Source organism: Hylobates moloch, unplaced genomic scaffold (assembly GCF_009828535.3).
Source record: "Hylobates moloch isolate HMO894 unplaced genomic scaffold, HMol_V3 SCAFFOLD_12, whole genome shotgun sequence".
NCBI lineage: Eukaryota > Metazoa > Chordata > Mammalia > Primates > Hylobatidae > Hylobates > Hylobates moloch.
In genome coordinates this window covers 56982175-57004010 of record NW_026652287.1, presented here as the reverse complement: position 1 = coordinate 57004010, position 21836 = coordinate 56982175, and the positions used below count along the sequence as shown (strand labels likewise).

The following is a 21836-nucleotide window of genomic DNA, read 5'->3' as shown; positions in this document are numbered from 1 at the left end:
TGGAGAATATGCTGATTTCTCGGTTCTCAGTTTGATCTTCATAACATTCATATATCTTGATGTTTACAGGTATTCTTTTAAAATTGACACATGATATCTGTACATATTTATGGCTTATATTGTGACATTTTAATACCTGTATGTAATTTGTAATGATCAAATCAGGGTAATTAGCATATCCGTCACATCAAACCATTATAATTTCTTTATGGGGACATTCAAAGTCCTCCCTTCTAGCTATTGGAAAATATAGAGTAAATTATTGTTAATTATGGTCATCCTACAATGCTGTAGAACCCTAGAACTTACTCCTATCAAGCTGTAATTTTTGTGTCCTTTAACTACCTTCTCTCTATCTCTCCTCCCTTCCTAGTTGCTAGTTGCCACTATTCTATTCTCTACTTCTGGGAGATCAATTTGCTTAACTTCTACATATGAGTGAGACCAGTAGTGGGATTGCTGGATCATATGGTAGTTCTATTTTTAGTTCTTTGAGCAACTTCCATACTTTTTTTATGATGGCTAATTCACATTCCCACCAAAAGTGTGTAAAAGTTCTTTTCTCCACATCCTCATCAGTGTTATTTTTTTGTCTTTTTGATAATCACCATTCTAACTGGAGTGAGATGGTATCTCATTGTGGTTTTGATTTGCATTTCTCTTATTATGATGTTGTACATTTTTTCATATAGTTGTCCATTTGTATCACTACTTTGATTATTTTTATTATTGTTATTTTTTTGCTGTTGAGTAGTTTGAGTTCCTTGTGTATATTCTACATATTAATCCCTTGTTGGATAAATAGTTTGCAAACATTTTCTGTTATACTATAGGTTGTTTCTTCACTCTGTTGATTGTTTTCTTTGCTGTGCAGAGCTTTTTAGTTTTATGTAATCCCATTTATCTTTGCTTTTGTTGCCTCTGCTTTTGAGGTTTTATTTCTAAGGATATTAGCCTGAAGTATTTCTCTTATGTTTTCTTGTAGTTGTTTTTTAGTTTCAATTCTTACATTTAGGTCATTAATTCATTTTGAGTTGATTTTGTATATGGTGAGAGATAGTGGTCTAGTTTCATTTTTCTGGGTATGGATAATCCCAGTGCCATTTATTGAAGATACTGTTCCTTCCCCACTGAATGTTCTTGGTGCCTTTGTTGAAAATCAGATGGCTGTAAATAAATGGATTTATTTCTGGGTTCTCTATTCTGTTCCATTTGTGTATGTGTCTGTTTTTATGCAAGTACCATGCTGTTTTGGTTAGTACAGCTTTGTAGTACATTTTGAGGTCCAGTAGTATGATGCCTCCAACTTTGTTTTTTGTTTGTTTTTGTTTTTGTTTGCTTAAGATTGCTTTAGTTGTTTGGGATCTTTTGCAACCCTGTGTGGATGTTAGGATTGCTTTTTCTATTTCTGTGAAGAATGTTGTTGGTATTTCAATTGGAGTTATATTGAATCTTTGTATCTTTTGGGGTAGTATAGTTATTTTAACAACATTCTTACAATCCATGGACATGGGATATTTTTTCTTTTTTTGTATGTGTTTGTGAACTCTTCAGTTTCTTTGATCAGAGTTTTAAAATTTTTAAGAAACTAGAAAAACAAGAACAATTCAAACTCAAATCTAGCAAAAGAAAAGAAAGCAAAGAGATCAAGCAGAACTAAATGAGATTAAGATGAAAAAATAACTATTATGCAATGAAGCAATGAAACAAAAAGTTGGTTTTTGAAAGGGTAAGCAAAATTGAGAGACCACTAGGCAGGTTAATCAAGAAAAAATGAGAAAAGATTCCAACTACAATCAAATGATAAAGGGGCCATCACAACTGATAATACAGAAATAAAAAAGAGCATCAGAGACTAATATGAATACCTCTATACACACAAACTAGAAAACCCAGAGGAAATAAATAAATTTTAGGACACATGCAACCCCCCAAGACTGAACCAGGAAGAAATAGAAATCCTGATCAGACCATTAACAAGTCATGGAATTGCATCTGTAGTTAAAAAAATCTTTTATCAGAATAAAATGAAAGGAAGAAAGGAACAAAAAATATACAAAACAACCAGAAAATAATTAACAAAATGAAAGAGGTAAGTCCTCACCTATAAATAATAACCTTGACTTCAAACAGGTTAAATTTTCCAATTAAAAGGTATAGACTGACTGAAAGGATTTAAAAAAGGAAATAACAGGACCCAACTACATGTTGCCTACATGAAAGTCACTTCACCTTTAAATGACACACATAGATTGAATTGAAGGGATAGAAATAAATATGCAAACAGAAACCAAAACAAAGCAGAAGTAGCCATACTTATATCAGATAAAATGGACTTTAAGTCAGAAACTGTAAAGAGACAAAGAAGAGTATTATATAATGATAAAGGAGTCATTTCACTAAGAAGACATATGCAGTCAACACCAGGGCACCCAGATATATAAAACAAATATTAACAGGTGTAAAAAAGAAGTTAGACTCTAATACAATAATACCTAGGGACTGCAACACCCTACTCTCACCATTGGACAGACCCTCTAGACAGACAATCAATAGACATTGAATTTAAAGTCTACTTTAGGCCAAATGGACCCTCAATAAATGAATCTGAAAATGATCCTTTTGAAGTTGTAAGGGATGATTTCAAATCAGGCGTTCACAAACTGCATTCTTTAATAGGTTTAGGTGTCAAAAATAATGTCTCTTGCCATGATAGTGATGATGATATGAGAAATGATTGTGAGTATGACTCAGGAGATATAGATGAAATCATTGCAATGAAAAAAAATGTTGCTAAGGTCAAAAACAGTACAGAATTTTCACAAATGGAAAAATCTACAAAGAAAACTTGTTTCAAAAATAGAGAAAACTATGAGCTTTCTGATCACTGTATTAAACTACGAAAAAGAAAAAGCAATATAGAGTCAGCCCTCGGTCATAGATTAAAGTCTCTTAGTTGTAAATTTCCCTCTCACTCCAGTAGCAGTGAAGATGCTGATTCTGCATCAGAATTAGCTGACTCTGAAGGAGGCGAGGAGTATAATGCCATGATGAAAAACTGCCTTCGTGTGAATCTCACTTTAGCTGATTTGGAACAATTGGCTGGCAGTGATCTGAAGGTTCCAAATGAAGATACTGAGAGTGATGGGCCAGAAACCACCACCCAATGCAAGTCTGACAGAGGCTCCAAGAGCCCCAAGACTCCCACTGGTCCCCACAGAGGCCGACAGTGTATTCATCCTGAGGAGATTGTGGCTTCCCTGTTAGAAGGAGAGGAGAACACCTGTGGCAAACAGAAACCAAAGGAAAACAATTTAAAGCCAAAATTTCAGGCTTTCAAGGGAATAGGCTGTCTATATGAAAAGGAGTCAATGAAAAAATCCTTGAAAGACAGTGTTGCCTCTAACAATATTAATAAAGATCAGAATTTCATGAAACATGAGGGTCCCAGTGTCATATCCATGGAAGATGGGTCCCCATATGTTAATGGCTCATCAGGTGAAGTGACTCCATGTCAACATGCAAAGAAGGCGAATGGCCCAAACTATATTCAGCCTCAAAAAAGACAGACCACTTTTGAGAGCCAGGATCGGAAGGCAGTGTCCCTTAGCAGTTCTGAAAAGAGAAGTAAGAATCCTATTTCTAGGCTGTTAGAAGGTAAAAAGTCCTTAAGTCTTAGTGCAAAGACTCACAACATAGGCTTTAACAAAGACAGCTGCCATAGTACCACAAAGACAGAAGCTTCAGAGGAAGAGAGGTCTGATTCAAGCAGCCTCACATCTCTCAAGAAATCACCAAAGGTCTCATCCAAGGACACTCGGGAAATCAAAACTGATTTCTCACTTTCTATTAGTAATTCGTCAGATCTGAGTGCTAAAGATAAGCATGCTGAAGACAATGAGAAGCGTTTGGCAGCCTTGGAAGCGAGGCGAAAAGCAAAAGAAGTGCAGAAGAAGCTGGTGCATAATGCTCTGGCAAATTTGGTGAGTATATTTTCAATGTATGGATTTAACAAGAACTCAGAAAGTCCAGCTTTTCTTTCCCATGAAGTTAGGTGTGCCCCCATAGAGCTGATCGTCTTGGTGTTCACCAATTTCATGTTTTGGTTCTTGAGTTAGCTTTTTCATCTGATTTATCTGAAAATTTCTTTATAATTTTCTTTCATTTAGAAGCTATACCTGGTATAGTTATGTATTCAAATGTGTCTGAATTTACATATAAATCACTTGTCAAGTGATTTATACCTTGCCAAGTCTTGCCAAGATTTACTGTAATGGGCTTTTGTTCATTCTTCTAACAATTGTTAAGTACACCTTTATGGTAAGTGCCAGATTTATCGTATGAGGATGGTGATCTTGCCTTTCATACAGTTTTTGGCTCATGGTGTGGCATGCTGACAGTCACAGTTCAGTTACAGAGGGCCAGGAGGGGGTTGTGCCCCGTGCCCTGGCAGCACGCAGGAGACACACCAAGTCAGTTGGGAGCTTCTGTAGTCTGAGCCGAGTGGTAGGAAAAGATTTGTGGGAATTGGTCAGGCACAGGTGAAAGGGTGGGAAGGGAGCAGAAAGGCTTTCATTCTAGGAAAAAGGAACAGTTTATACAAGGGTGAATGTTTTCAATTAGTGTAACTAAAACTTATACAGCATGAGATGGCAAGAAATGAGGCTAGTGGTTTGATTTTGTTCATAAAATGAAAAGAGAGTGAAGAATTTTAAGCAAGGGAGAGAAGATTAATTGTGTCTATTTTGGAACAGGAGTTGACAAACTACACCTCAAAGGCCATCCAGCCCATGACCTATTTATGTACAGCCTTCAAGCTAAAAATAGTTTTTGAATACAGAACAAAGACCATATGTGGCCTGCAAAGCCTAACATATTTACTCTGGCCTTTTACAGAGAAAGTTTGTCAACCTCTGTTTGGGAGAGATCCTTCAGACCATGATGAAAACAAATCGAACGGGTCCGTCTGTAACCAAGGAGAGCCTTTGGGGAGGTGGAAAGTCAAAACCATAACAGCAATGGGAATAGATTGACTGAATTGATACCAAGAAGTTTAATTGATAGAACTTGGTGATAACTGTATAGCGATAGAAAGAGGAATTGTAAGTTTCTGTCTTGGGCAAATAAACAGATGGTGATGGCATTCACTAGATAAGGAAAAAGGGCAGGAAGTAGACTTGGCAGGGGAAGGGAGTGATAGGTTTAGACATGTTCAGTTTGAGATTGGGTTGTTTTAAGATGCAATGCTTTTTTTTTCTTCCAATATTTATTTTAGGTTCTGGGGGTATATGTGCAGGTTTGTTACATGGGTAAGCTGCGTGTCTTGGAGGTTCGGTGTACAGATTATTTTGTCACCCAGATAATCAGCATAGTACCCAATAGGTGGTTTTTCTTTGCTTTTTTTTTTTTTTTTTGAGATGTAGTTTCGCTCTTGTTGCCCAGGCTGGAGTACAATGGTGTGATCTCGGCTCGCTGCAATCTCTGCCTCCTGGGCTCAAGCAATTCTCCTGCCTCAGCCTCCTGAGTAGCTGGGATTACAGGCACCTGCCACCACGCCCAGCTAATTTTTATATTTGTGGTAGAGATGGGGTTTCACCATGTTGGCCAGGCTGGTCTCAAATTCCTGACCTCAGGTGATCTGCCTGTCTTGGCCCCCCAAAGTGTTGGGATTACAGGCGTGAGCCACTGTGCCCGGCCCAATAGGTGGCTTTTCAATCCTTACTCTCCTCCCACCCTGCACCCTCAAGTAGACCCCAGTGTTGATTGTTCCCTTTTTTTTTTTTTTTTTTTTAACAGGGTCTCACTCTGTCACCCTGGAGTGCAGTGGTGTGATCTCAGCTCACTGCAACCTCCATCTCCCAGGCTCAAGCAATTCTCCCACCTCAGCCCGCTGAGTAGCTGGGACTACAGTCACATGCCACCATGCCCAGCTAATTTTTGTATTTTTGTAGAGATGGGGTTTCACCATGTCACCTAGGCAGGTCTCGAACTCCTAATCTCAAGCAATCAGCCTGCCATGGCCTCCCAAAGTGCTGGGATTTCAGGTGTCAACCAGTGTACCTGGCCTATTGCTCCCCCATGTGTACTCAACATTTAGCTCCCACTTATAAGTGAGAACATGCAGTATTTGGTTTTCTGTTCCTGTCTTAATTTGTTTAGGATAGTAGCCTCCAGCACCATCAATGTGGCTGCAAGGGACATGATTGCATTCTTTTTTATGACTGCGTAGTATTCCATGGGGCATGTGTACCACATTTTCTTTATCCAGTCCACCATTGATGGGCATCTAGGTTGATTTCGTATCTTTGCTATTATGAATAGTACTCCAATAAACGTGTGCATGTGTCTTTATGAGAGAATGATTTATATTCCTTTGGGCAAATATCCACTAATGGGGTTGTAGGTCAAATGATAGTTTTAAGTTCTTTGAGAAATCGCCAAACTGCTTTCCACTGTGGGTGAATGAATTTACATTCCCACCAGCAGTATATAAGCATTCCCCTTTCTCTGCAACCTTGCCAGCATCTGTTATATTTTGACTTTTTAGTAATAGCCATTCTGACTGGTGTGAGATGGTATCTCATTGTGGTTTTGATTTGCATTCCTCTAATGATGAGTGATGTTGAGCATTTTTTTTGTATGCTTGTTGGCCGGGTGTTTGTCTTTTGAGAAGTGTCTGCTGTGTCCTTTGCCCATTTTTCACTAGGGTTGTTTGTTTTTTGCTTGTTGATTTGTTTAAGTTCCTTATAGATTCTGGGTATTAGACCTTTGTTAGATGCATAGTTTGCAAATATTTTCTCCCATTCTGTACGTTGTCTGTTTACTTTGTTGATAGTTTCTTTTGCTGTGTAGAAGCTCTTTAGTTTAATTAGATCCCACTTGTCAATTTTGGATTTTGTTGCAATTGCTTTTGGAGTCTTCATCATAAATCTTTTTAAGATGCAATGCTTTCGATGGCCTCCCTAGGATGGTCATCCAGAGGATAAGCCAACGCACATCATCTTCGGTTCTGACAGTGAATGTGAAACAGAGGAGACAACGACTCAGGAGCAGAGCCATCCAGGAGAGGAATGGGTGAAAGTAAGAAGTTCAGGATGTCTCTGTGGACATTCATCTACTTCTGCAGATCCACACCACAAACAACTGGCAATCTCAACATAAAACCCTCCTGAGAGCCCCAGTGAGACCCAGGGCTTGCCAGGTCACTGCATATTGAGACTACAGGGGTCTTGGAGATTTTTATATATGAACCTATATTCTCCGTAACATCTGCAGCATGACATCAATATTAGTGAAACACTACAAAAACTGTTCTTGCATGTAATAACTACCTCCCCAAATCCAGGCTTCACTGGGGAGCCTCTGGATTAGTGATCCCAGAGGCCAGTTAGATTTCACTGAGTCAGGAATTTCCACCTGACCCGCCATTTACTCATTCCTGGTAGATGAGTCTGGGTTATTGGCTTTCAATGTGAGGGAGAAGATTACATTATGAAGGGAAATGCTGCTTGTTTGCCTCTGCTATTAATAAATGTTATGTTTCTTCACAGGAGTCTATGGTTAAAACATCAGGGAAGCTGTTTGATAGCAGTGATGATGAGGAATCTGATTCTGAAGATGACAGTAATAGGTTCAAAATTAAACCTCAGTTTGAGGGCAGAGCTGGACAGAAGGTTAGTGAAGACTGAAAATAATTAAACTTGCAGCATGTCCTTATTTTTTGACATAGTCCTTAAATCTGGGTAAATGCAGGCAGACCTTAACCTACGTTATAGCGTCGGGGTGTTTATTTGGAGAGTGAGTCTTCTGTGATCCTCTCTGATTGGTTCATAAGTAGATGGAGGTAGGCAAACATCTTAATGTAGTGAATTTCAGTGTGTGGGGAGGTGTACATTGACAGTCTTTGTCAGAAGCAATTTCTTGGGAATGTGGCTATCAATTATGTATGTTTTCTGTCTGTGTAGCTCATGGATTTACAGTCGCACTTTGGCACTGATGACAGATTCCGTATGGACTCTCGATTTCTAGAAACTGACAGTGAAGAGGAACAGGAAGGTAAATGCTTCATTGTCCAGAGTCCCGATGTCATATCTGGGGACACTGAGAAATCACCTAGTATACCTCCTTTGTTTAACACATGAAGAAACTCTCCATCCCAAGACATTGGATTGAGGAGTTTATAATCAAATGTACAGTTAATACTAAGTTTGTTTGTACATAGTAATTTAGGAAAATTTAATTACTTAGCGGTGCAGAAAGGAAAGGAAAAAATAACATCCACCAAAGGTACCATTTTCCTCTATCCCGTCCTTAGCATGAGAAGAAGTTGAGTTTCCTACCTGGCAGCCTGTGTCAGTTGATCAGCAGGTTCTGGGTGAAGCCATGGAAGATGGTTAAGTCACTCCTGGCTTTCTAAAAGGAAGAGTGGGCCGGGCGCGGTGGCTCCCAGCACTTTGGGAGGCCAAGGCGGGCGGATCATGAGGTCAGGAGATCGAGACCACGGTGAAACCCCGTCTCTACTAAAAATACAAAAAAAAATTAGCCAGGCATGGTGGCGGGCGCCTGTAGTCCCAGCTACTCGGAGAGGCTGAGGCAGGAGAATGGCATGAACCCGGGAGGCGGAGCTTACAGTGAGCCGAGATTGCGCCACTGCACTCCAGCCTGGGCCACAGAGCGAGACTCTGTCTCAAAAAAAAAAATTAAAAAAAAAAATAAATTAATAAATAAAAGGAAGAGTGTTCGTCGTCCTCCAGTGTGCATACCTGGTGCAGATTATTTTTTAAAGCTGTGTATCACTGAATGCCATTCTACTTGAATGTATCCCTATTTGAATGTATCTAAGAGTATTGATGCTATCAGAAGCATCCTAATTCTACTTCTTTTCACTTACTGTAGCATTTTTCACAGCAGTACTTCCAATCTTTTTCTACAGGACCTTCTCCTCTTACCCTTTTAAAAACACCTTACCTCATGTCGCTGGCTTGAATGAGCTCCCTAATTCCCTCTCCTAATCTCAGAACTTCTCTGCCCTTCTTTTTTTTTCTCCTTCCTGAATTAATCTAATCTGCATTTTAATCCTCACCATTCCTACTTCCTATTACCCCTTTCATCACTTGCATTTTCATTCTTCCCCTTCTAGCTTCTTACTTTTTCTACAGACATAGTTAGGTCTTTTGGTCCCAAAAAGCCATTCCTCTAACCATGCCAGTTTTCAAGTTTCTACTCCATCTCTCTTTCAGTTATAAATTTGAAGTGAAAAAGTAAATTACATCTAATTCAGTAGCAGTTGGCTTTTTACTGAAAACAATCTGTGATTTGATCTTCCCAATTCTTTGAGGTGATTATTAACAGTGTTGGACTGTTTCAGGAAACCAAGGTTTAGAGAGGTTTAAAAAGAATTCTCTAGGGTCCTCCCAAATTCTGTTTCAGTGCTGAGATTACAGGCATGAGCCACTGTAGCTGGACCTTTTCCAAGTTTTGAAAGCACAATGTTTGTCTATCCTGCAAGAAGCAACACAGCCAGCCTCCATCTCCTTGAGCCCTTTCCAGCATTGTATTCTACTTGACTTTCTCACTCAAAACTCCATGTTGAAAACACAAGAATGAACAGAACCTGGAGAATAACCTTCATTTAGAAGGTACATAGAGTGGTTATTTTCTTAACTTCTGCCAATTTTGTCTGTTTCTTTACAACTCTTTAGGTGTGTGTTCCCTCAAAGCCATAAACAACTTGTTCACCAAGTGCAGTGGCATTGTCTCCAATGACATCCTCTTCAGCTAACATAGAGCATATGTCACTGTTGATCATCCCTTCTTAAAATGTTCACTTTGCTTCCAATTGCATCATAACTTCCTGGTTTTCTTAACTCTTGATTCCTAATTTTTCTTTTGCCTCCAAATATGGGTTCTTCCCAGGGTTCTGTAAGTCCTTATAGCTTTAGCCTTCACGTGCACACGAGTCTTTTTCAGATTTGGATCTTCTTTCTCCCTTGCTGTTCTGGTGAGCTCCCAACTGGTCTTCAGTGCCTGTTGGATATTTTCCACAGGCTTTCCTGAGTTTGTGTTAAAACTCAGCAAGTCCAAACCAGCTCTTCTTAACCTGTCTGTGTTGATGGCGTGTCCATTCTTAGAATCTCTGTTGTTTTTTTCTTTCCTTCTCAACATTTTATTTTTATTTTTTTGGAGACAGGATCTCACTGTGTTCCTCAGGCTGGAGTGCAGTGGCGCAGTCATAGCTTACTGTAACCTCAAACTCAGTCTCTCTAGTAGCTAGTACTACAGGCTCGTGCCACCATGTCCAGATAATTTTTGTATTTTCATAGAGACAGGGTCTCGCTGTGTTGCCTAGGCGGGTCTCAAACTCCTGGCCTCAAGTGATCCTCCTGCCTCAGCTTCCCAAAGTGCTGAGATTATAGGCATGGAGCCACTGCACCTGACCCTTTCCCAAATTTTGAGGCACAACGTTTTGTCTCAAGTAAGCAGCACAGCCAGCCTATATCACCTTGAGCCTTTTTCAGCATTATATTCTACTTCCCTAATGGTTATTAGATTAAAAATTAAATTGATGTTTTTGATAGTCAAAAGTTGTTGAAATTAGCAGTTCCATGTTTCAACCTAATGCGGTGTAAACTTTTTGTACTTTATTATTTCAATATATGTGTTTGTTTTGTTTCCAACACCTAGCATGCTTTCCTACCACCTCTAGGGATTCAACTTTATCTTTCCTACCTCATAACTCTACCTAGTTTATAAAGCATCTTTTGATTCAGTTAAACACTATCTCAACTTCCTTTGAACCCTTAGAAACTTTGGGGGCATCCCTGTAGAGTACTTAAATCAGCATTTTATTCTAGTTTCTGTTAGTTTGTTATTTATATCCTGCAGTAAGTTGAAAGAGTCATACGGGCTTAGGCTACTTTTGTATTTCTGTAATCCAAACTAGCTGTTTAACTTTATTCTGTGATATTTTGTCTGTCTGTAGTAGTTGAGGATAGTAGCTTGTAAAAGTCCATGATGCCTTAGTATGTGTAGGGCATATGGTTTTTTTCCCATAATACTTGTTATTGAATCAAAGACTGAAACAACTATCCACTAATATCTTATATTGTCAGATATACCATTACCATTTTTCACTGTTTTTATCATTTTTAGATTTACATAATTTAGATTATGTTTAGAATGTTAAAAAAATCAGTCTATAATCACTGTAGTTATTAGTATCTTGCTCTATTACATTTGTCGATCTTTACCTTAAAAGTTTTAGACTTGGTACTCAAAGCCATTAAATTCAGACTGTTTCATAATTAGGAACAGACTTTTCATTGTCTGGTCACACAGACTTTCTGAGTTTGCTATGGCTGAGGGTCTTGGGATATGGAGGTTAGTGAAATGAGGTTAAACTTTTCTTCTTCCTGTCTTAATGGATTTTGTACATGTTTAGGTACTTGGTAAATATTTGATGATTGAGACTTCTCAGGCTGTGTTTTCCAAGAGATTATTAATTATCCCTTTCCCTCAAAGAGGTAAATGAAAAGAAAACTGCTGAGGAAGAAGAGCTTGCTGAAGAAAAAAAGAAGGCCCTGAATATTGTACAAAGTGTTTTGCAAATCAACTTAAGCAATTCTACAAACAAAGGATCAGTAGCTGCTAAGAAATTTAGGTATGTTTTATGTTCCATCCCATTCTACCATATCATCCTTTGCCATAAATGTCTTTTTGAACTCAATTTAAAACTAGGCCTCTTTTAATGGCCTGGGGAGGCAGCTGGCAATATGTATCAGACCCTTAAAAATATGCTTGCCTTTGACCCAGTGATTCACTTCAAGGAACTAATCTTAAATTATTTCTGTATTTATACACTTAGATGTCATAGCAGCATCGCTTTCATTAGTGAAACAATTGGGAAACAGTTTAAATAGTAACTGTAAAACTATTTATATAAATGTAACTGTTATGGAAATTTTCAGGCATGCAATTTAGAGAGACTAATGAAAGCCCTGTACACCATCATTACCTGTACACCAGGTAATGAAAGCCCTGTACACCATCACCTAGCTTTTACAGTCACCAACATGTGACCAGTGTTCTCTTCTCTACCTTTATCCAACCCCTACTTTACACAATGCAATGTTTTATGCAAATCCCAGATAGTACATCATTTTATCTGTATGTATTTTAGTATGTTTAAAATCATTTTAAAAGCTAAAAAAAATCCAGGAAATCTCAAAAGTAGGTAGTTTAAAATATTTTTTCGGCCAGGCGCGGTGGCTCACACCTGTAATCCTAGCACTTTGGGAGGCCGAGGTGGGCGGATCACCTGAGATCAGGAGTTGGAGATCAGCCTGGCCAAGATGGTGAAACCCCGTCTCTACTAAAAACATAAAAATTAGCCGGGCATGGTGGCACATGCCTGTAATCCCAGCTACTTAGGAGGCTGAGGCAAGAGAATCGCTTGAACTTGGGAGGCAGAGGTTGCAGTGAGCCAAGATCATGCCATTGCACTCCAGCCTGGGCAACACAGCGAGACTCCGTCTCCAAGAAAAATATATGTATATATGATTTCTAGTAAGATCCTAGTTACCTTATTTGATGTCATATGGCTTCTTCTTGCTGCAAAATTAGAATCTTCCTAGTGCTGAATTTATAATTTGCTACTTACTTTTTGTATTAGTGTTCTGTTTTTATCTCTTCCAACCTCCCCTCCTTTTTTTACATAGGGACATCATACATTATGATCCAACGAAGCAAGACCATGCCACTTATGAAAGAAAAAGAGATGATAAACCAAAAGAAAGGTAAATAGAGCTACTTCTTTTAGCAATAGGATCATGTAAATTAATCTCATTTCAGACAATTAAAAATGTAGGTAGGAACCAATATCCTACTCATTGGTCCCACTGTATTAAGATTGGTGGGGTAGGGGTAGTGCAGGTAGAGTTAGAAAGGAATTATTGATGTGGTGGAGGAGGTCTTACCTTTTGACAGAGGAATCTATAAATGATATGTACTGCTACTCTAGTATGATGCCTTTTATTTGTATTAGTTTCTTGTGACTTTTGTAGCTACCACAAACTTAGTTACTTAAAATCACAAAAATTATTTCTTTACAGTTCTGGAACCTAGAAGTCCCAAATTAAGATAGTGAACGGGCTATGTTCCTTCTAGAGGTTCAGGGAAACAAAGCCGTTTCATGCCTCTCCTAGTTTCTAGTGACTGCCACCAATCCTTTGGTGTTCCTTTGCTTGAGACTACATTACTCCCATTTCTGCCTCTATCTTCACACAGCCCCTTCTTTTCTGTCTGTCCTCTTTGTGCCTCTTGTAAGGACACTTGTGATAGCATTCAGGGCCCGCTTGGATAATCCTGGATGGTCTCCTCATCTCAGGACCCTTAACTTAGTATCTCTGCAAGACCCCTTATCTAAATAATGTTAACATTCACATGTTTCAGGAATTAGGACATGGACATAGCTTTTGGGGGGCAACCATTCAACCATCTAGTGTGGTAGGAGCTTCTGTTTCCTATAGATGTGCAGTCAGTTGGATAAATATGGTGACTATATGGAGCAACCAGTAACAGCTTGGTTTAAATCCTTTATTTTCCAACTGCTAATAGCCACGAAAATCACAAAAGGCAATGTGGTATCCTGAACTGAATCTTGAAACAAAAAGGACAATTTGTGGAGAAACTGGTGAAATCAAAACAATGTCTGAGTTTAGTTAGTGGTAATCTACCAATGTTAATCTTCTAATTTTGACAATTATATCCTAGTTACATACAATTACATAGTTATATACATACATAATTACATTAGGGAAAACAAAGTGAAGGCTATTTAGGAACTCTACTATTTTCGTAACTTTCTGTAAACCTAAATTGTTCCAAAATTAAAGGATTCTTTTAAAAAGAATCACATTTTAGACTAAAGTAGAAGTAATATTAATATTCCCTCCAATGTAGGATATTTGTGTGTTATTTCAGATAATCTGTATTGAACAAATATGGATATGTTTACCCCCTCGCTATACCCCTAAGAAGTCTCATCCCTTTACATCAGCTCAAAATCCAGGATATCATCATTCAGATCAGATCTAGGTACAGATGAGGCTTCTTTGTTATTCCTTGAGTACAGTACCTTGAGTGCAGTTCTGTTTGATAAAAAGACCTATGAACTAAAAAAGCAAGTTATCTACCCTTCCTCCAGTACAGAGTGGTGGAACAGGCATTGGATAACCACTATAGGTACTGTTCAACGAAAGAAAACAGGCACAAAGGAGTCACATGTCCATAGTAACTCTGAAATCTAGACAGACAAATGTTGGAAGGTCTTTGATTAGGACTGAGGGCCTAGGAATAATTCTTCCTGACCGTTGACTTGGCTTTCTGGATCATCCTTCTCTTTTCATAAGTGCTGGCATAGGTTTACAGCTGAGTAGTTTTCTCAACCTGTTTTTGCTTATAGAAATTTGGGAGTCCAAAAGTCTGTTCATTTTGAAGTGTTCCTGTACCTACCAGTCCAGTCTAGTGGTATTTCTGATAATATAATTCTCTTAAAATCTTCATTGGTTATCTGTGAATCTTCTTGGAATTCACTCTGTTAGATGAAAGTCACACAAATCATTTTGAGATAAGCCTTTTTTGTTGTTTTTTTAACCTTGGGCTTCTACTGAAACTGCTGAGAGATAATGCCTCTAACCTCCATAGAAGCCCTATTGTTTGAACAGTTGAAGTTTATTTTCTTTTTGTATAATCTTAGAGACAGGGTCTTGCTCTGTCACCTGGCTGGAGTGCAGTGGCACAATCATAGCTCACTGTAGCCTTGAACTCCTGGGCTCAAGTGATCCTCCCACCTCAGCCTCCCACATAGCTGGAACTACAGGTGTGCACCACTGTTCCTGGGTAACATTGTTGGAAGCTTCTTATCTCTTTTTAGGGTCTTAACAAAGAATTTTCTTTTATTTTTAGACCGAGGTCTATAACTTTTTCTGTGACAGGCGAGATAGTAAATAGATAAGGCTTTGCAGGCCAGACCATCTCTGCTGTGATGAGTCCACTCTACCTTTGTAAAACAAAAGCAGCCATAGACAATATGTAAACAAATGAGCAAGGCTGTGTGCCAATAAAACTATTAAAGGACACTGAAATTTTCATTTCATATAATTTTTTCATGTAATGATGTTTGTTTTTCCCCCATCATTTCAAATGATAAAAAAAATTTCTTAACTTGCAGTTCAGACATAAGTAGGCAGTAGCCTGGACTTGGCCCATGGACCATAGTTTGCCAACCCCTTCGTTAGATCATGTTTTTCTGAGGCTGTCATAGAGTTGATCTTTGCTTAGAAGCCCTTTCTTAAATTTCATGTCGGCCGGGCGCGGTGGCTCACGCTTGTAATCCCAGCACTTTGGGAGGCTGAGGCAGGCGGATCACGAGGTCAGGAGATCGAGACCACGGTGAAACCCCGTCTCTACTAAAAATACAAAAAATTAGCCGGGCGTGGTGGCGGGCGCCTGTAGTCCCAGCTACTCGGAGAGGCTGAGGCAGGAGAATGGCGTGAACCCGGGAGGCGGAGCTTGCAGTGAGTCGAGATTGCGCCACTGTACTCCAGCCTGGGCGACAGAGCGAGACTCCGTCTCAAAAAAAAAAAAAAAAAAAAACCTAATCAGGTTGGTTTATTTATCAAAATACTAAAAGTTTCTCTCTTTGAGATGGTCTCTACCACTAAGAATGGTTATTTAGGATATCCTGTTCACTTATTATTTTAGGTAGTACATTACAAACTTTGGCCTGGTCTTCGAGGAAAAAGGATTTTAATATTTTCTTAGCTCAAAATTCAGTATTGGAAATTGCCATGTAACTTTTTGTCCCAGATCAAAGAGAAAAGCATATTCATTCCTAAATATAGAGCAGATTTATGGTAACATAAAAATTTCATTTCAAAAGAGACTCTACATATTTATAATTAATTTCTACAACTGATTTACAATTTTACCAGTTACTAGTAAAATTCCCAGTATCTTAGGAGTCATGTGGCTTACAGTTTTCATTTTGCCTATGAGGAAACTGAGGCCTAGTGAAGCTAAATGATTTCCTTACTTATACCTAGGTGTATAGTTTAGGCATAATTTCTGAAATGTAGTTCAGAGAATGATAGAATATGATTCATGCAGCTGTTTGAGATTTGTGTTAAAAAAAGCTTATTGGTCAAGATTTTGCTTCTATTAGTAGAGTTTTATATGTAGAGTTTTACTTATTTTATTTCTCTATTTATAAGTAGAGTTTTATATCCTGGTTGTTGAAAGGATAGAATTAAAGTTGTCCAAGATTTTTTCTTTTCTTGATTTCTGGAAATTTTCCAAAACTTGTTTCTTTGTGATGCACATGTCTACATATGTCATTTCAGTAAAGCAAAACGAAAAAAGAAAAGGGAGGAAGCTGAGAAACTACCTGAGGTGTCTAAAGAAATGTATTATAATATTGCTATGGATCTGAAAGAAATATTCCAAACTACAAAATACACCAGTGAAAAGGAAGAGGGCATATCCTGGAATGAGAACTGTGGTAAAGAGAAACTTGAGGAAATCCAGGACTCTACAGCTCTGACCAGTGGCGCTGAGCAGCCCAGCGGGTTCACGTTCTCTTTTTTCGATTCAGACACTAAAGACATAAAGGAAGGTACTTTTCTTTTTTCCCATACTTTTTTATTTTATTCAGTTTCAACTTAATTGATTGAATCTGCATTAAGTGTAACAGATTTCATGTTAGCTGAAGAAAGGACTCTTTGTTCTACCTAGATGATTTGAGATGTAGTGTCACAGGAGCATAAACACGATGTTCCTGAAGCTGTGAAAGAAACTATTTTTGCATTTAAGGAAGCAAACCCCTACTAGCTGCCATATGAAGGGAAGCCAGAGAGTAATGTACAGCATCTTTTCTGTTAAGTAAAAAGTCATGAAGAAGTATAGTAAATCATATAGTTAAAGAGCTTTGTATCTTAAATGAAGCTGAAGATGCTATGACTTAGGGAAAACTAGTGCTATATATGATAAGATAAAAGAAGATATAGGTAACCTTGGTTTACCATGGTCATGTCATCAATATGCCATGTCATCAATATGCCAGTTATTGCACAGTTTATCCTTGAAGATTTGCCAGAACTTAGAAGTATAAACACTAGTACATACAGTTTTGCATTTCATTTCAAGAGGTTTACTTCTAAAGGCCAACATGGGCCACAGGTTAAAAAACACCTGACCTGTTCCTCACCCAGGGTTCAAGCTTTCTGGAAGTTCCCACTGTAACAGCAAGTAATACCTATACAGAAGAATACACACATACCTAACTACAATGATTCTACTTTAAAGATCAGCAGTTAAAATAGCATACATGTGTTTGGTAGATTAAAATTTTTATTAATTTTTTTTTTTTGGAGACAGAGTCTCTGTCACCCAGGCTGGAGTGCAGTGGTGCAATCTCGGTTCACTAGCAGATAATACCAACTCCATGGTACTTTAAACAGAAGTATAACAATCTAGTAGTTGTTCAAAAAGTATTGCAAATAAGACTTCATTTTCTTGTCTATGTCAACTGTTGAGTAGAGTTGGCATGATGTAAATAGTAACTAAATTTTTCTAACTTTGAGAGCAAAATGTGAGAAATTGACCTTGAAATGAGTCCTAAAGACACCAGCAACTTGAAAGATGTTTTTTAAGTACTTGGGAAATTTTGAAGACTTGTGAGGTGATTGTCCTGATCTTATAGCAGTAGTTTTTTCAGCAGTTCTAGCAAAAAGTTTTGGGTATTGAAAATGTAAAGATATATTCCTTTTCTCATTTATAAATAGACAAGAGGGAAACCTGATTTCCCTGTATCATATTATATTTTAGGCTTCTCATGCAAGCACAGATGCCATGGTTATTTTAGGTGTCATTTTTAAAAATTATATAGCTCATTTATAAACCCTTATTTTTTAAACCTTTTTTATATTACTGCTGTCCTTATCAGATCATTCTAGCAATGCCAAAATTATCACAGTGGCTTCTGAAAATATTTGAAAAATCTAAAAAGATGATACTACCTATTTTTTTGATACTATTTTAAATTAATGACTAACATATTGGAACTTTAGATATGTCTACGTGGTAAAAGTAATCAAATGAATGTGTTCAGAAATACTTGGCTGTGGAGTTACAATCCCATCATCTTTTGTTGTCGTAACAATGTAGAGACTTACAGAGTTGAAACAGTGAAACCTGGAAAGATTGTCTGGCAGGAAGACCCTCGTTTACAAGACAGCAGTTCAGAAGAGGAAGATGTTACTGAAGAAACAGATCACAGAAAGTCCAGACCTGGGTAAACAATTTGTTTCTTAGCAGGCATAGTTCATAATTTGTAAAATCTGAATTAGACATACTTTAGAAATATTTAAGCTTCTCTTCACATGACAACTAAATTGTCTTAGCTTCTTTTTTTTTTTTTTTTTTTTTTTTGAGATGGAGTGTTGCTCTGTCGCCCAGGCTGTAGTGCAATGGCATGATCTCGGCTCACTGCAACCTCCGCCTCCCGGATTCAAGCGATTCTCCTGTCCCAGCCTCCCAAGTAGCTGGGATTACAGGCACGTGCTACCACACCTGGCTAATTTTTGTATTTTTAGTAGAGACGAGGTTTCACCATGTTGGCCAGGCTGGTTTCGAACTCCTGTCCTCAAGTAATCCGCCCACCTTGGCCTCCCAAAGTGCTAGGATTACAGGCATGAGCCACTGCGCCTGGCCATCTCAGTTTCGTTAGAGTGTTCTCTAGCCTTTTTATAATGGAGAGTGTGTTTCCTTTTCCATGAGACTTGGATAGCACTAAGGGGAAGATAGTTTGTGCATAGAAGAGGGAAGGTGACCTGACAGTGAAGTCACTGGTCTGGAAACAGGATGCTGCAGTTGACTGGGTGCCTACCCATGGGAGGCACTGGCAAATGGGGTAGCAATGGTGGGAGTGAGAGTATCAGCAATCAACACAGGAAAGATAGAGGTTCTACTTAAACAAGTCTTCATTATCAAAGCTTCAGATAGAAGAATGTTAGAGGGAGGGTTGTTTTAACTCAGGGCAAAATGTGCAAAATACAAAGATATATTTAAGAGTCTTGCTCAACTGGATTCTAGAGGGAAATGAAAAAAATAAAAGATATATTTAAGAAATAGTGTATTTGGCCGGGCGCGGTGGCTCACGCTTGTAATCCCAGCACTTTGGGAGGCCGAGGCGGACGGATCCGGAGGTCAGGAGATCGAGACCACGGTGAAACCCCGTCTCTACTAAAAATACAAAAAAATTAGCCGGGCGTGGTGGTGGGCGCCTGTAGTCCCAGCTACTCAGAGAGGCTGAGGCAGGAGAATCGCGTGAACCCGGGAGGTGGAGCTTGCAGTGAGCCGAGATTGCGCCATTGCACTCCAGCCCGGGCGACAGAGCGAGACTCCGTCTCAAAAAAAAAAAAAAAAACAAAAGAAAAGTGTATTTATGTTTTGAATGTAAATATTTCTTCTTAAATATTGAAATTAAACCAACCAATACCTATTTTTTTTCTCTCCTTTGTCCTCTTTCTTTTCAGAGAAGCATCATTACTTGAGAAAGAGACCACTAGATTTTTCTTTTTCTCTAAGAATGATGAAAGACTTCAAGGTCAGTCCATTTTTTTCATCAAATTACATACATAGAACAGGTAATAGTACAGCTACAGTAATTCACATCCAGGAATTTTGACTGTTGGTAATGTCATGTGGTTTAACCCCGTTTGTTCACACTGACGAATGTTAACTAGTAAAGCTGTCAAGGTCTGAGATGTCCCCACTCACCACTTTCTTCGCCCACTCATTCTCATCAACAAAGGCTTGTTTTGTTCCAAGGGCTTCCTTAGATGTTAGGCATATAAAACCCCTAAGTTTTAATGCCATAAATTCCATGTGAAAACTCAGGCTGTTGGTGTTTTTTTTTTTTTTTTTTTTGAGACGGAGTCTCACTGTCGCCCAGGCTGGAGTGCAGTGGCGCGATCTCGGCTCACTGCAAGCTCCGCCTCCCGGATTCACGCCATTCTCCTGCCTCAGCCTCTCCGAGTAGCTGGGACTACAGGCACCCGCCACCGCGCCCGGCTAATTTTTTTGTATTTTTTTTAGTAGAGACGGGGTTTCACTGTGGTCTCGATCTCCTGACCTCGTGATCCGCCCGCCTCGGCCTCCCAAAGTGCTGGGATTACAAGCGTGAGCCACCGCGCCCAGCCTCGAGCTCATTTCTTAAAGCCTAGCATAAACAAAGTTACATAATAGTAAATGATATATATAAACAGTAAAAGCAATACTATATATTTTTCATTTGGAAAGAAAAAATACTAATTTTTGAAAATAGGTAGAAACTGAGGGAAAAGAATGATCTTAACTGGTATTGGAGAACTTGATAATGCCAACACTTAGAATATTACCAATTTTATTAGTAGTTTGCTGCCTCATCTTTCTTCTTTTTCCCCTAGTAGGTTCTGACTTATTCTGGAGAGGAGTAGGAAGTAATATGAGCAGGAACTCTTGGGAGGCCAGAACAACCAACCTGCGTATGGTGAGTAATTGTTTCTCCATATTATTTCCTAAAATAGACATGTTGTTACCTATCTAGAATTACGGTGCTGGAAGGGAACTCATGAATGGTATAGGTGAGGAGACGGCAGACTGGCTCAATTGAGTGACTGGTCCCAGAGTCCAGCCAAGCCTATTAAGTAACACGAAAGCATCAGATTTTTAAAGACTGAATTATAGTTCCCATTATAAACAGTTAATGCCAAAAATGCCAATACCCCCTCTTCATTTCAAAAGAGCACTTTCAAAATAGGTTTCCACAGCCCTGACAGTGAGAATAGCCTAAGTTTTACTTCCATCTACTGAACATCTTAAAAACAATTTGTTTATTGTTAACAAAGTCTTTTTTTTTCCCTAGGATTGTCGAAAGAAACATAAAGACGCAAAAAGGAAAATGAAACCAAAATAATAAATGTCAGTTGGTTTTGATACTGAATGTGAACAAGGCTCACCTAAGGAAACTGACCAGAAAACAGTTTTAGCTGACAAAAAAGAAATTTCGGAGTGAAGGAATTTTAAAAATCTGGCTGATGGAATATCATTCTGGTTGCCATCTTTTTCTGTGGAACTCCTCTGCATTTCTTCCTAAGTAATTACTTCAAAAATTAAATTTAACTTCTTATAAAGGAAGAACAAGATAGTCCTTGAAAATACTTTTTGTATATAATCTCTTTGCCCTCTATGTAACTAATGGACATCTTCTCATGCAAGGTTTACATGAAGCTTTTTTTAATAAATGAGTCAAAACACTTGTATTTTCCAGCCTAGGCTTTGTGTGAATTATAGGCTATTTGAAATGTTTATTTCTGATTATGTCAAATACACCTTCCATTTTGTCATTTTTGTTTAAACTGATTAATTACAAGTCAACATCGAGTTTTATACTTGTGTTTTGGTGAATAGCTAACTGAAATATAGGACATTTCAGACCAACATCATATAAGAGTTCTGTGAAGACCAGGAGGGGAAGCCAAATAGTTACCTTGTCATTGGCCTCTAGGAATTAAGGAACAACATCCAGATGCACGCCAATCCCAAAATTCTAGTTAGACTAAAAGCTTATGAAAAATACCAAGTGTCTGAAAGACAGGTAGTCACAATTAGGAGTCAGGACCCTGAGCCCAAATAGGGAAACAGATTTAACATTACATTAAATAAACCAACCTGCCTAGATTTCAAGACATGTGTCTCCTATCAAAATGGGCTCTGTATGAAATAGTATTACATAGGCC

At 38.5% G+C, this 21836-nt stretch overlaps 1 protein-coding gene across 1 annotated transcript; it reads left to right on the top strand.

The window, feature by feature from the left end:
* Positions 1-2590: 2590 nt before the first annotated feature.
* LOC116478814 (nucleolar protein 8) lies at positions 2591-21353 on the top strand. Its single transcript, XM_032170306.2, has 11 exons — positions 2591-3983; positions 6967-7080; positions 7551-7673; positions 7965-8055; positions 11521-11659; positions 12717-12794; positions 16401-16672; positions 18223-18349; positions 19593-19663; positions 20508-20587; positions 20963-21353. The coding sequence occupies exons 1-11, from the start codon at positions 2727-2729 to the stop codon at positions 21011-21013; spliced, it is 2403 nt and encodes an 800-aa protein (XP_032026197.2). The 5' UTR covers positions 2591-2726; the 3' UTR covers positions 21014-21353.
* Positions 21354-21836: the final 483 nt, after the last annotated feature.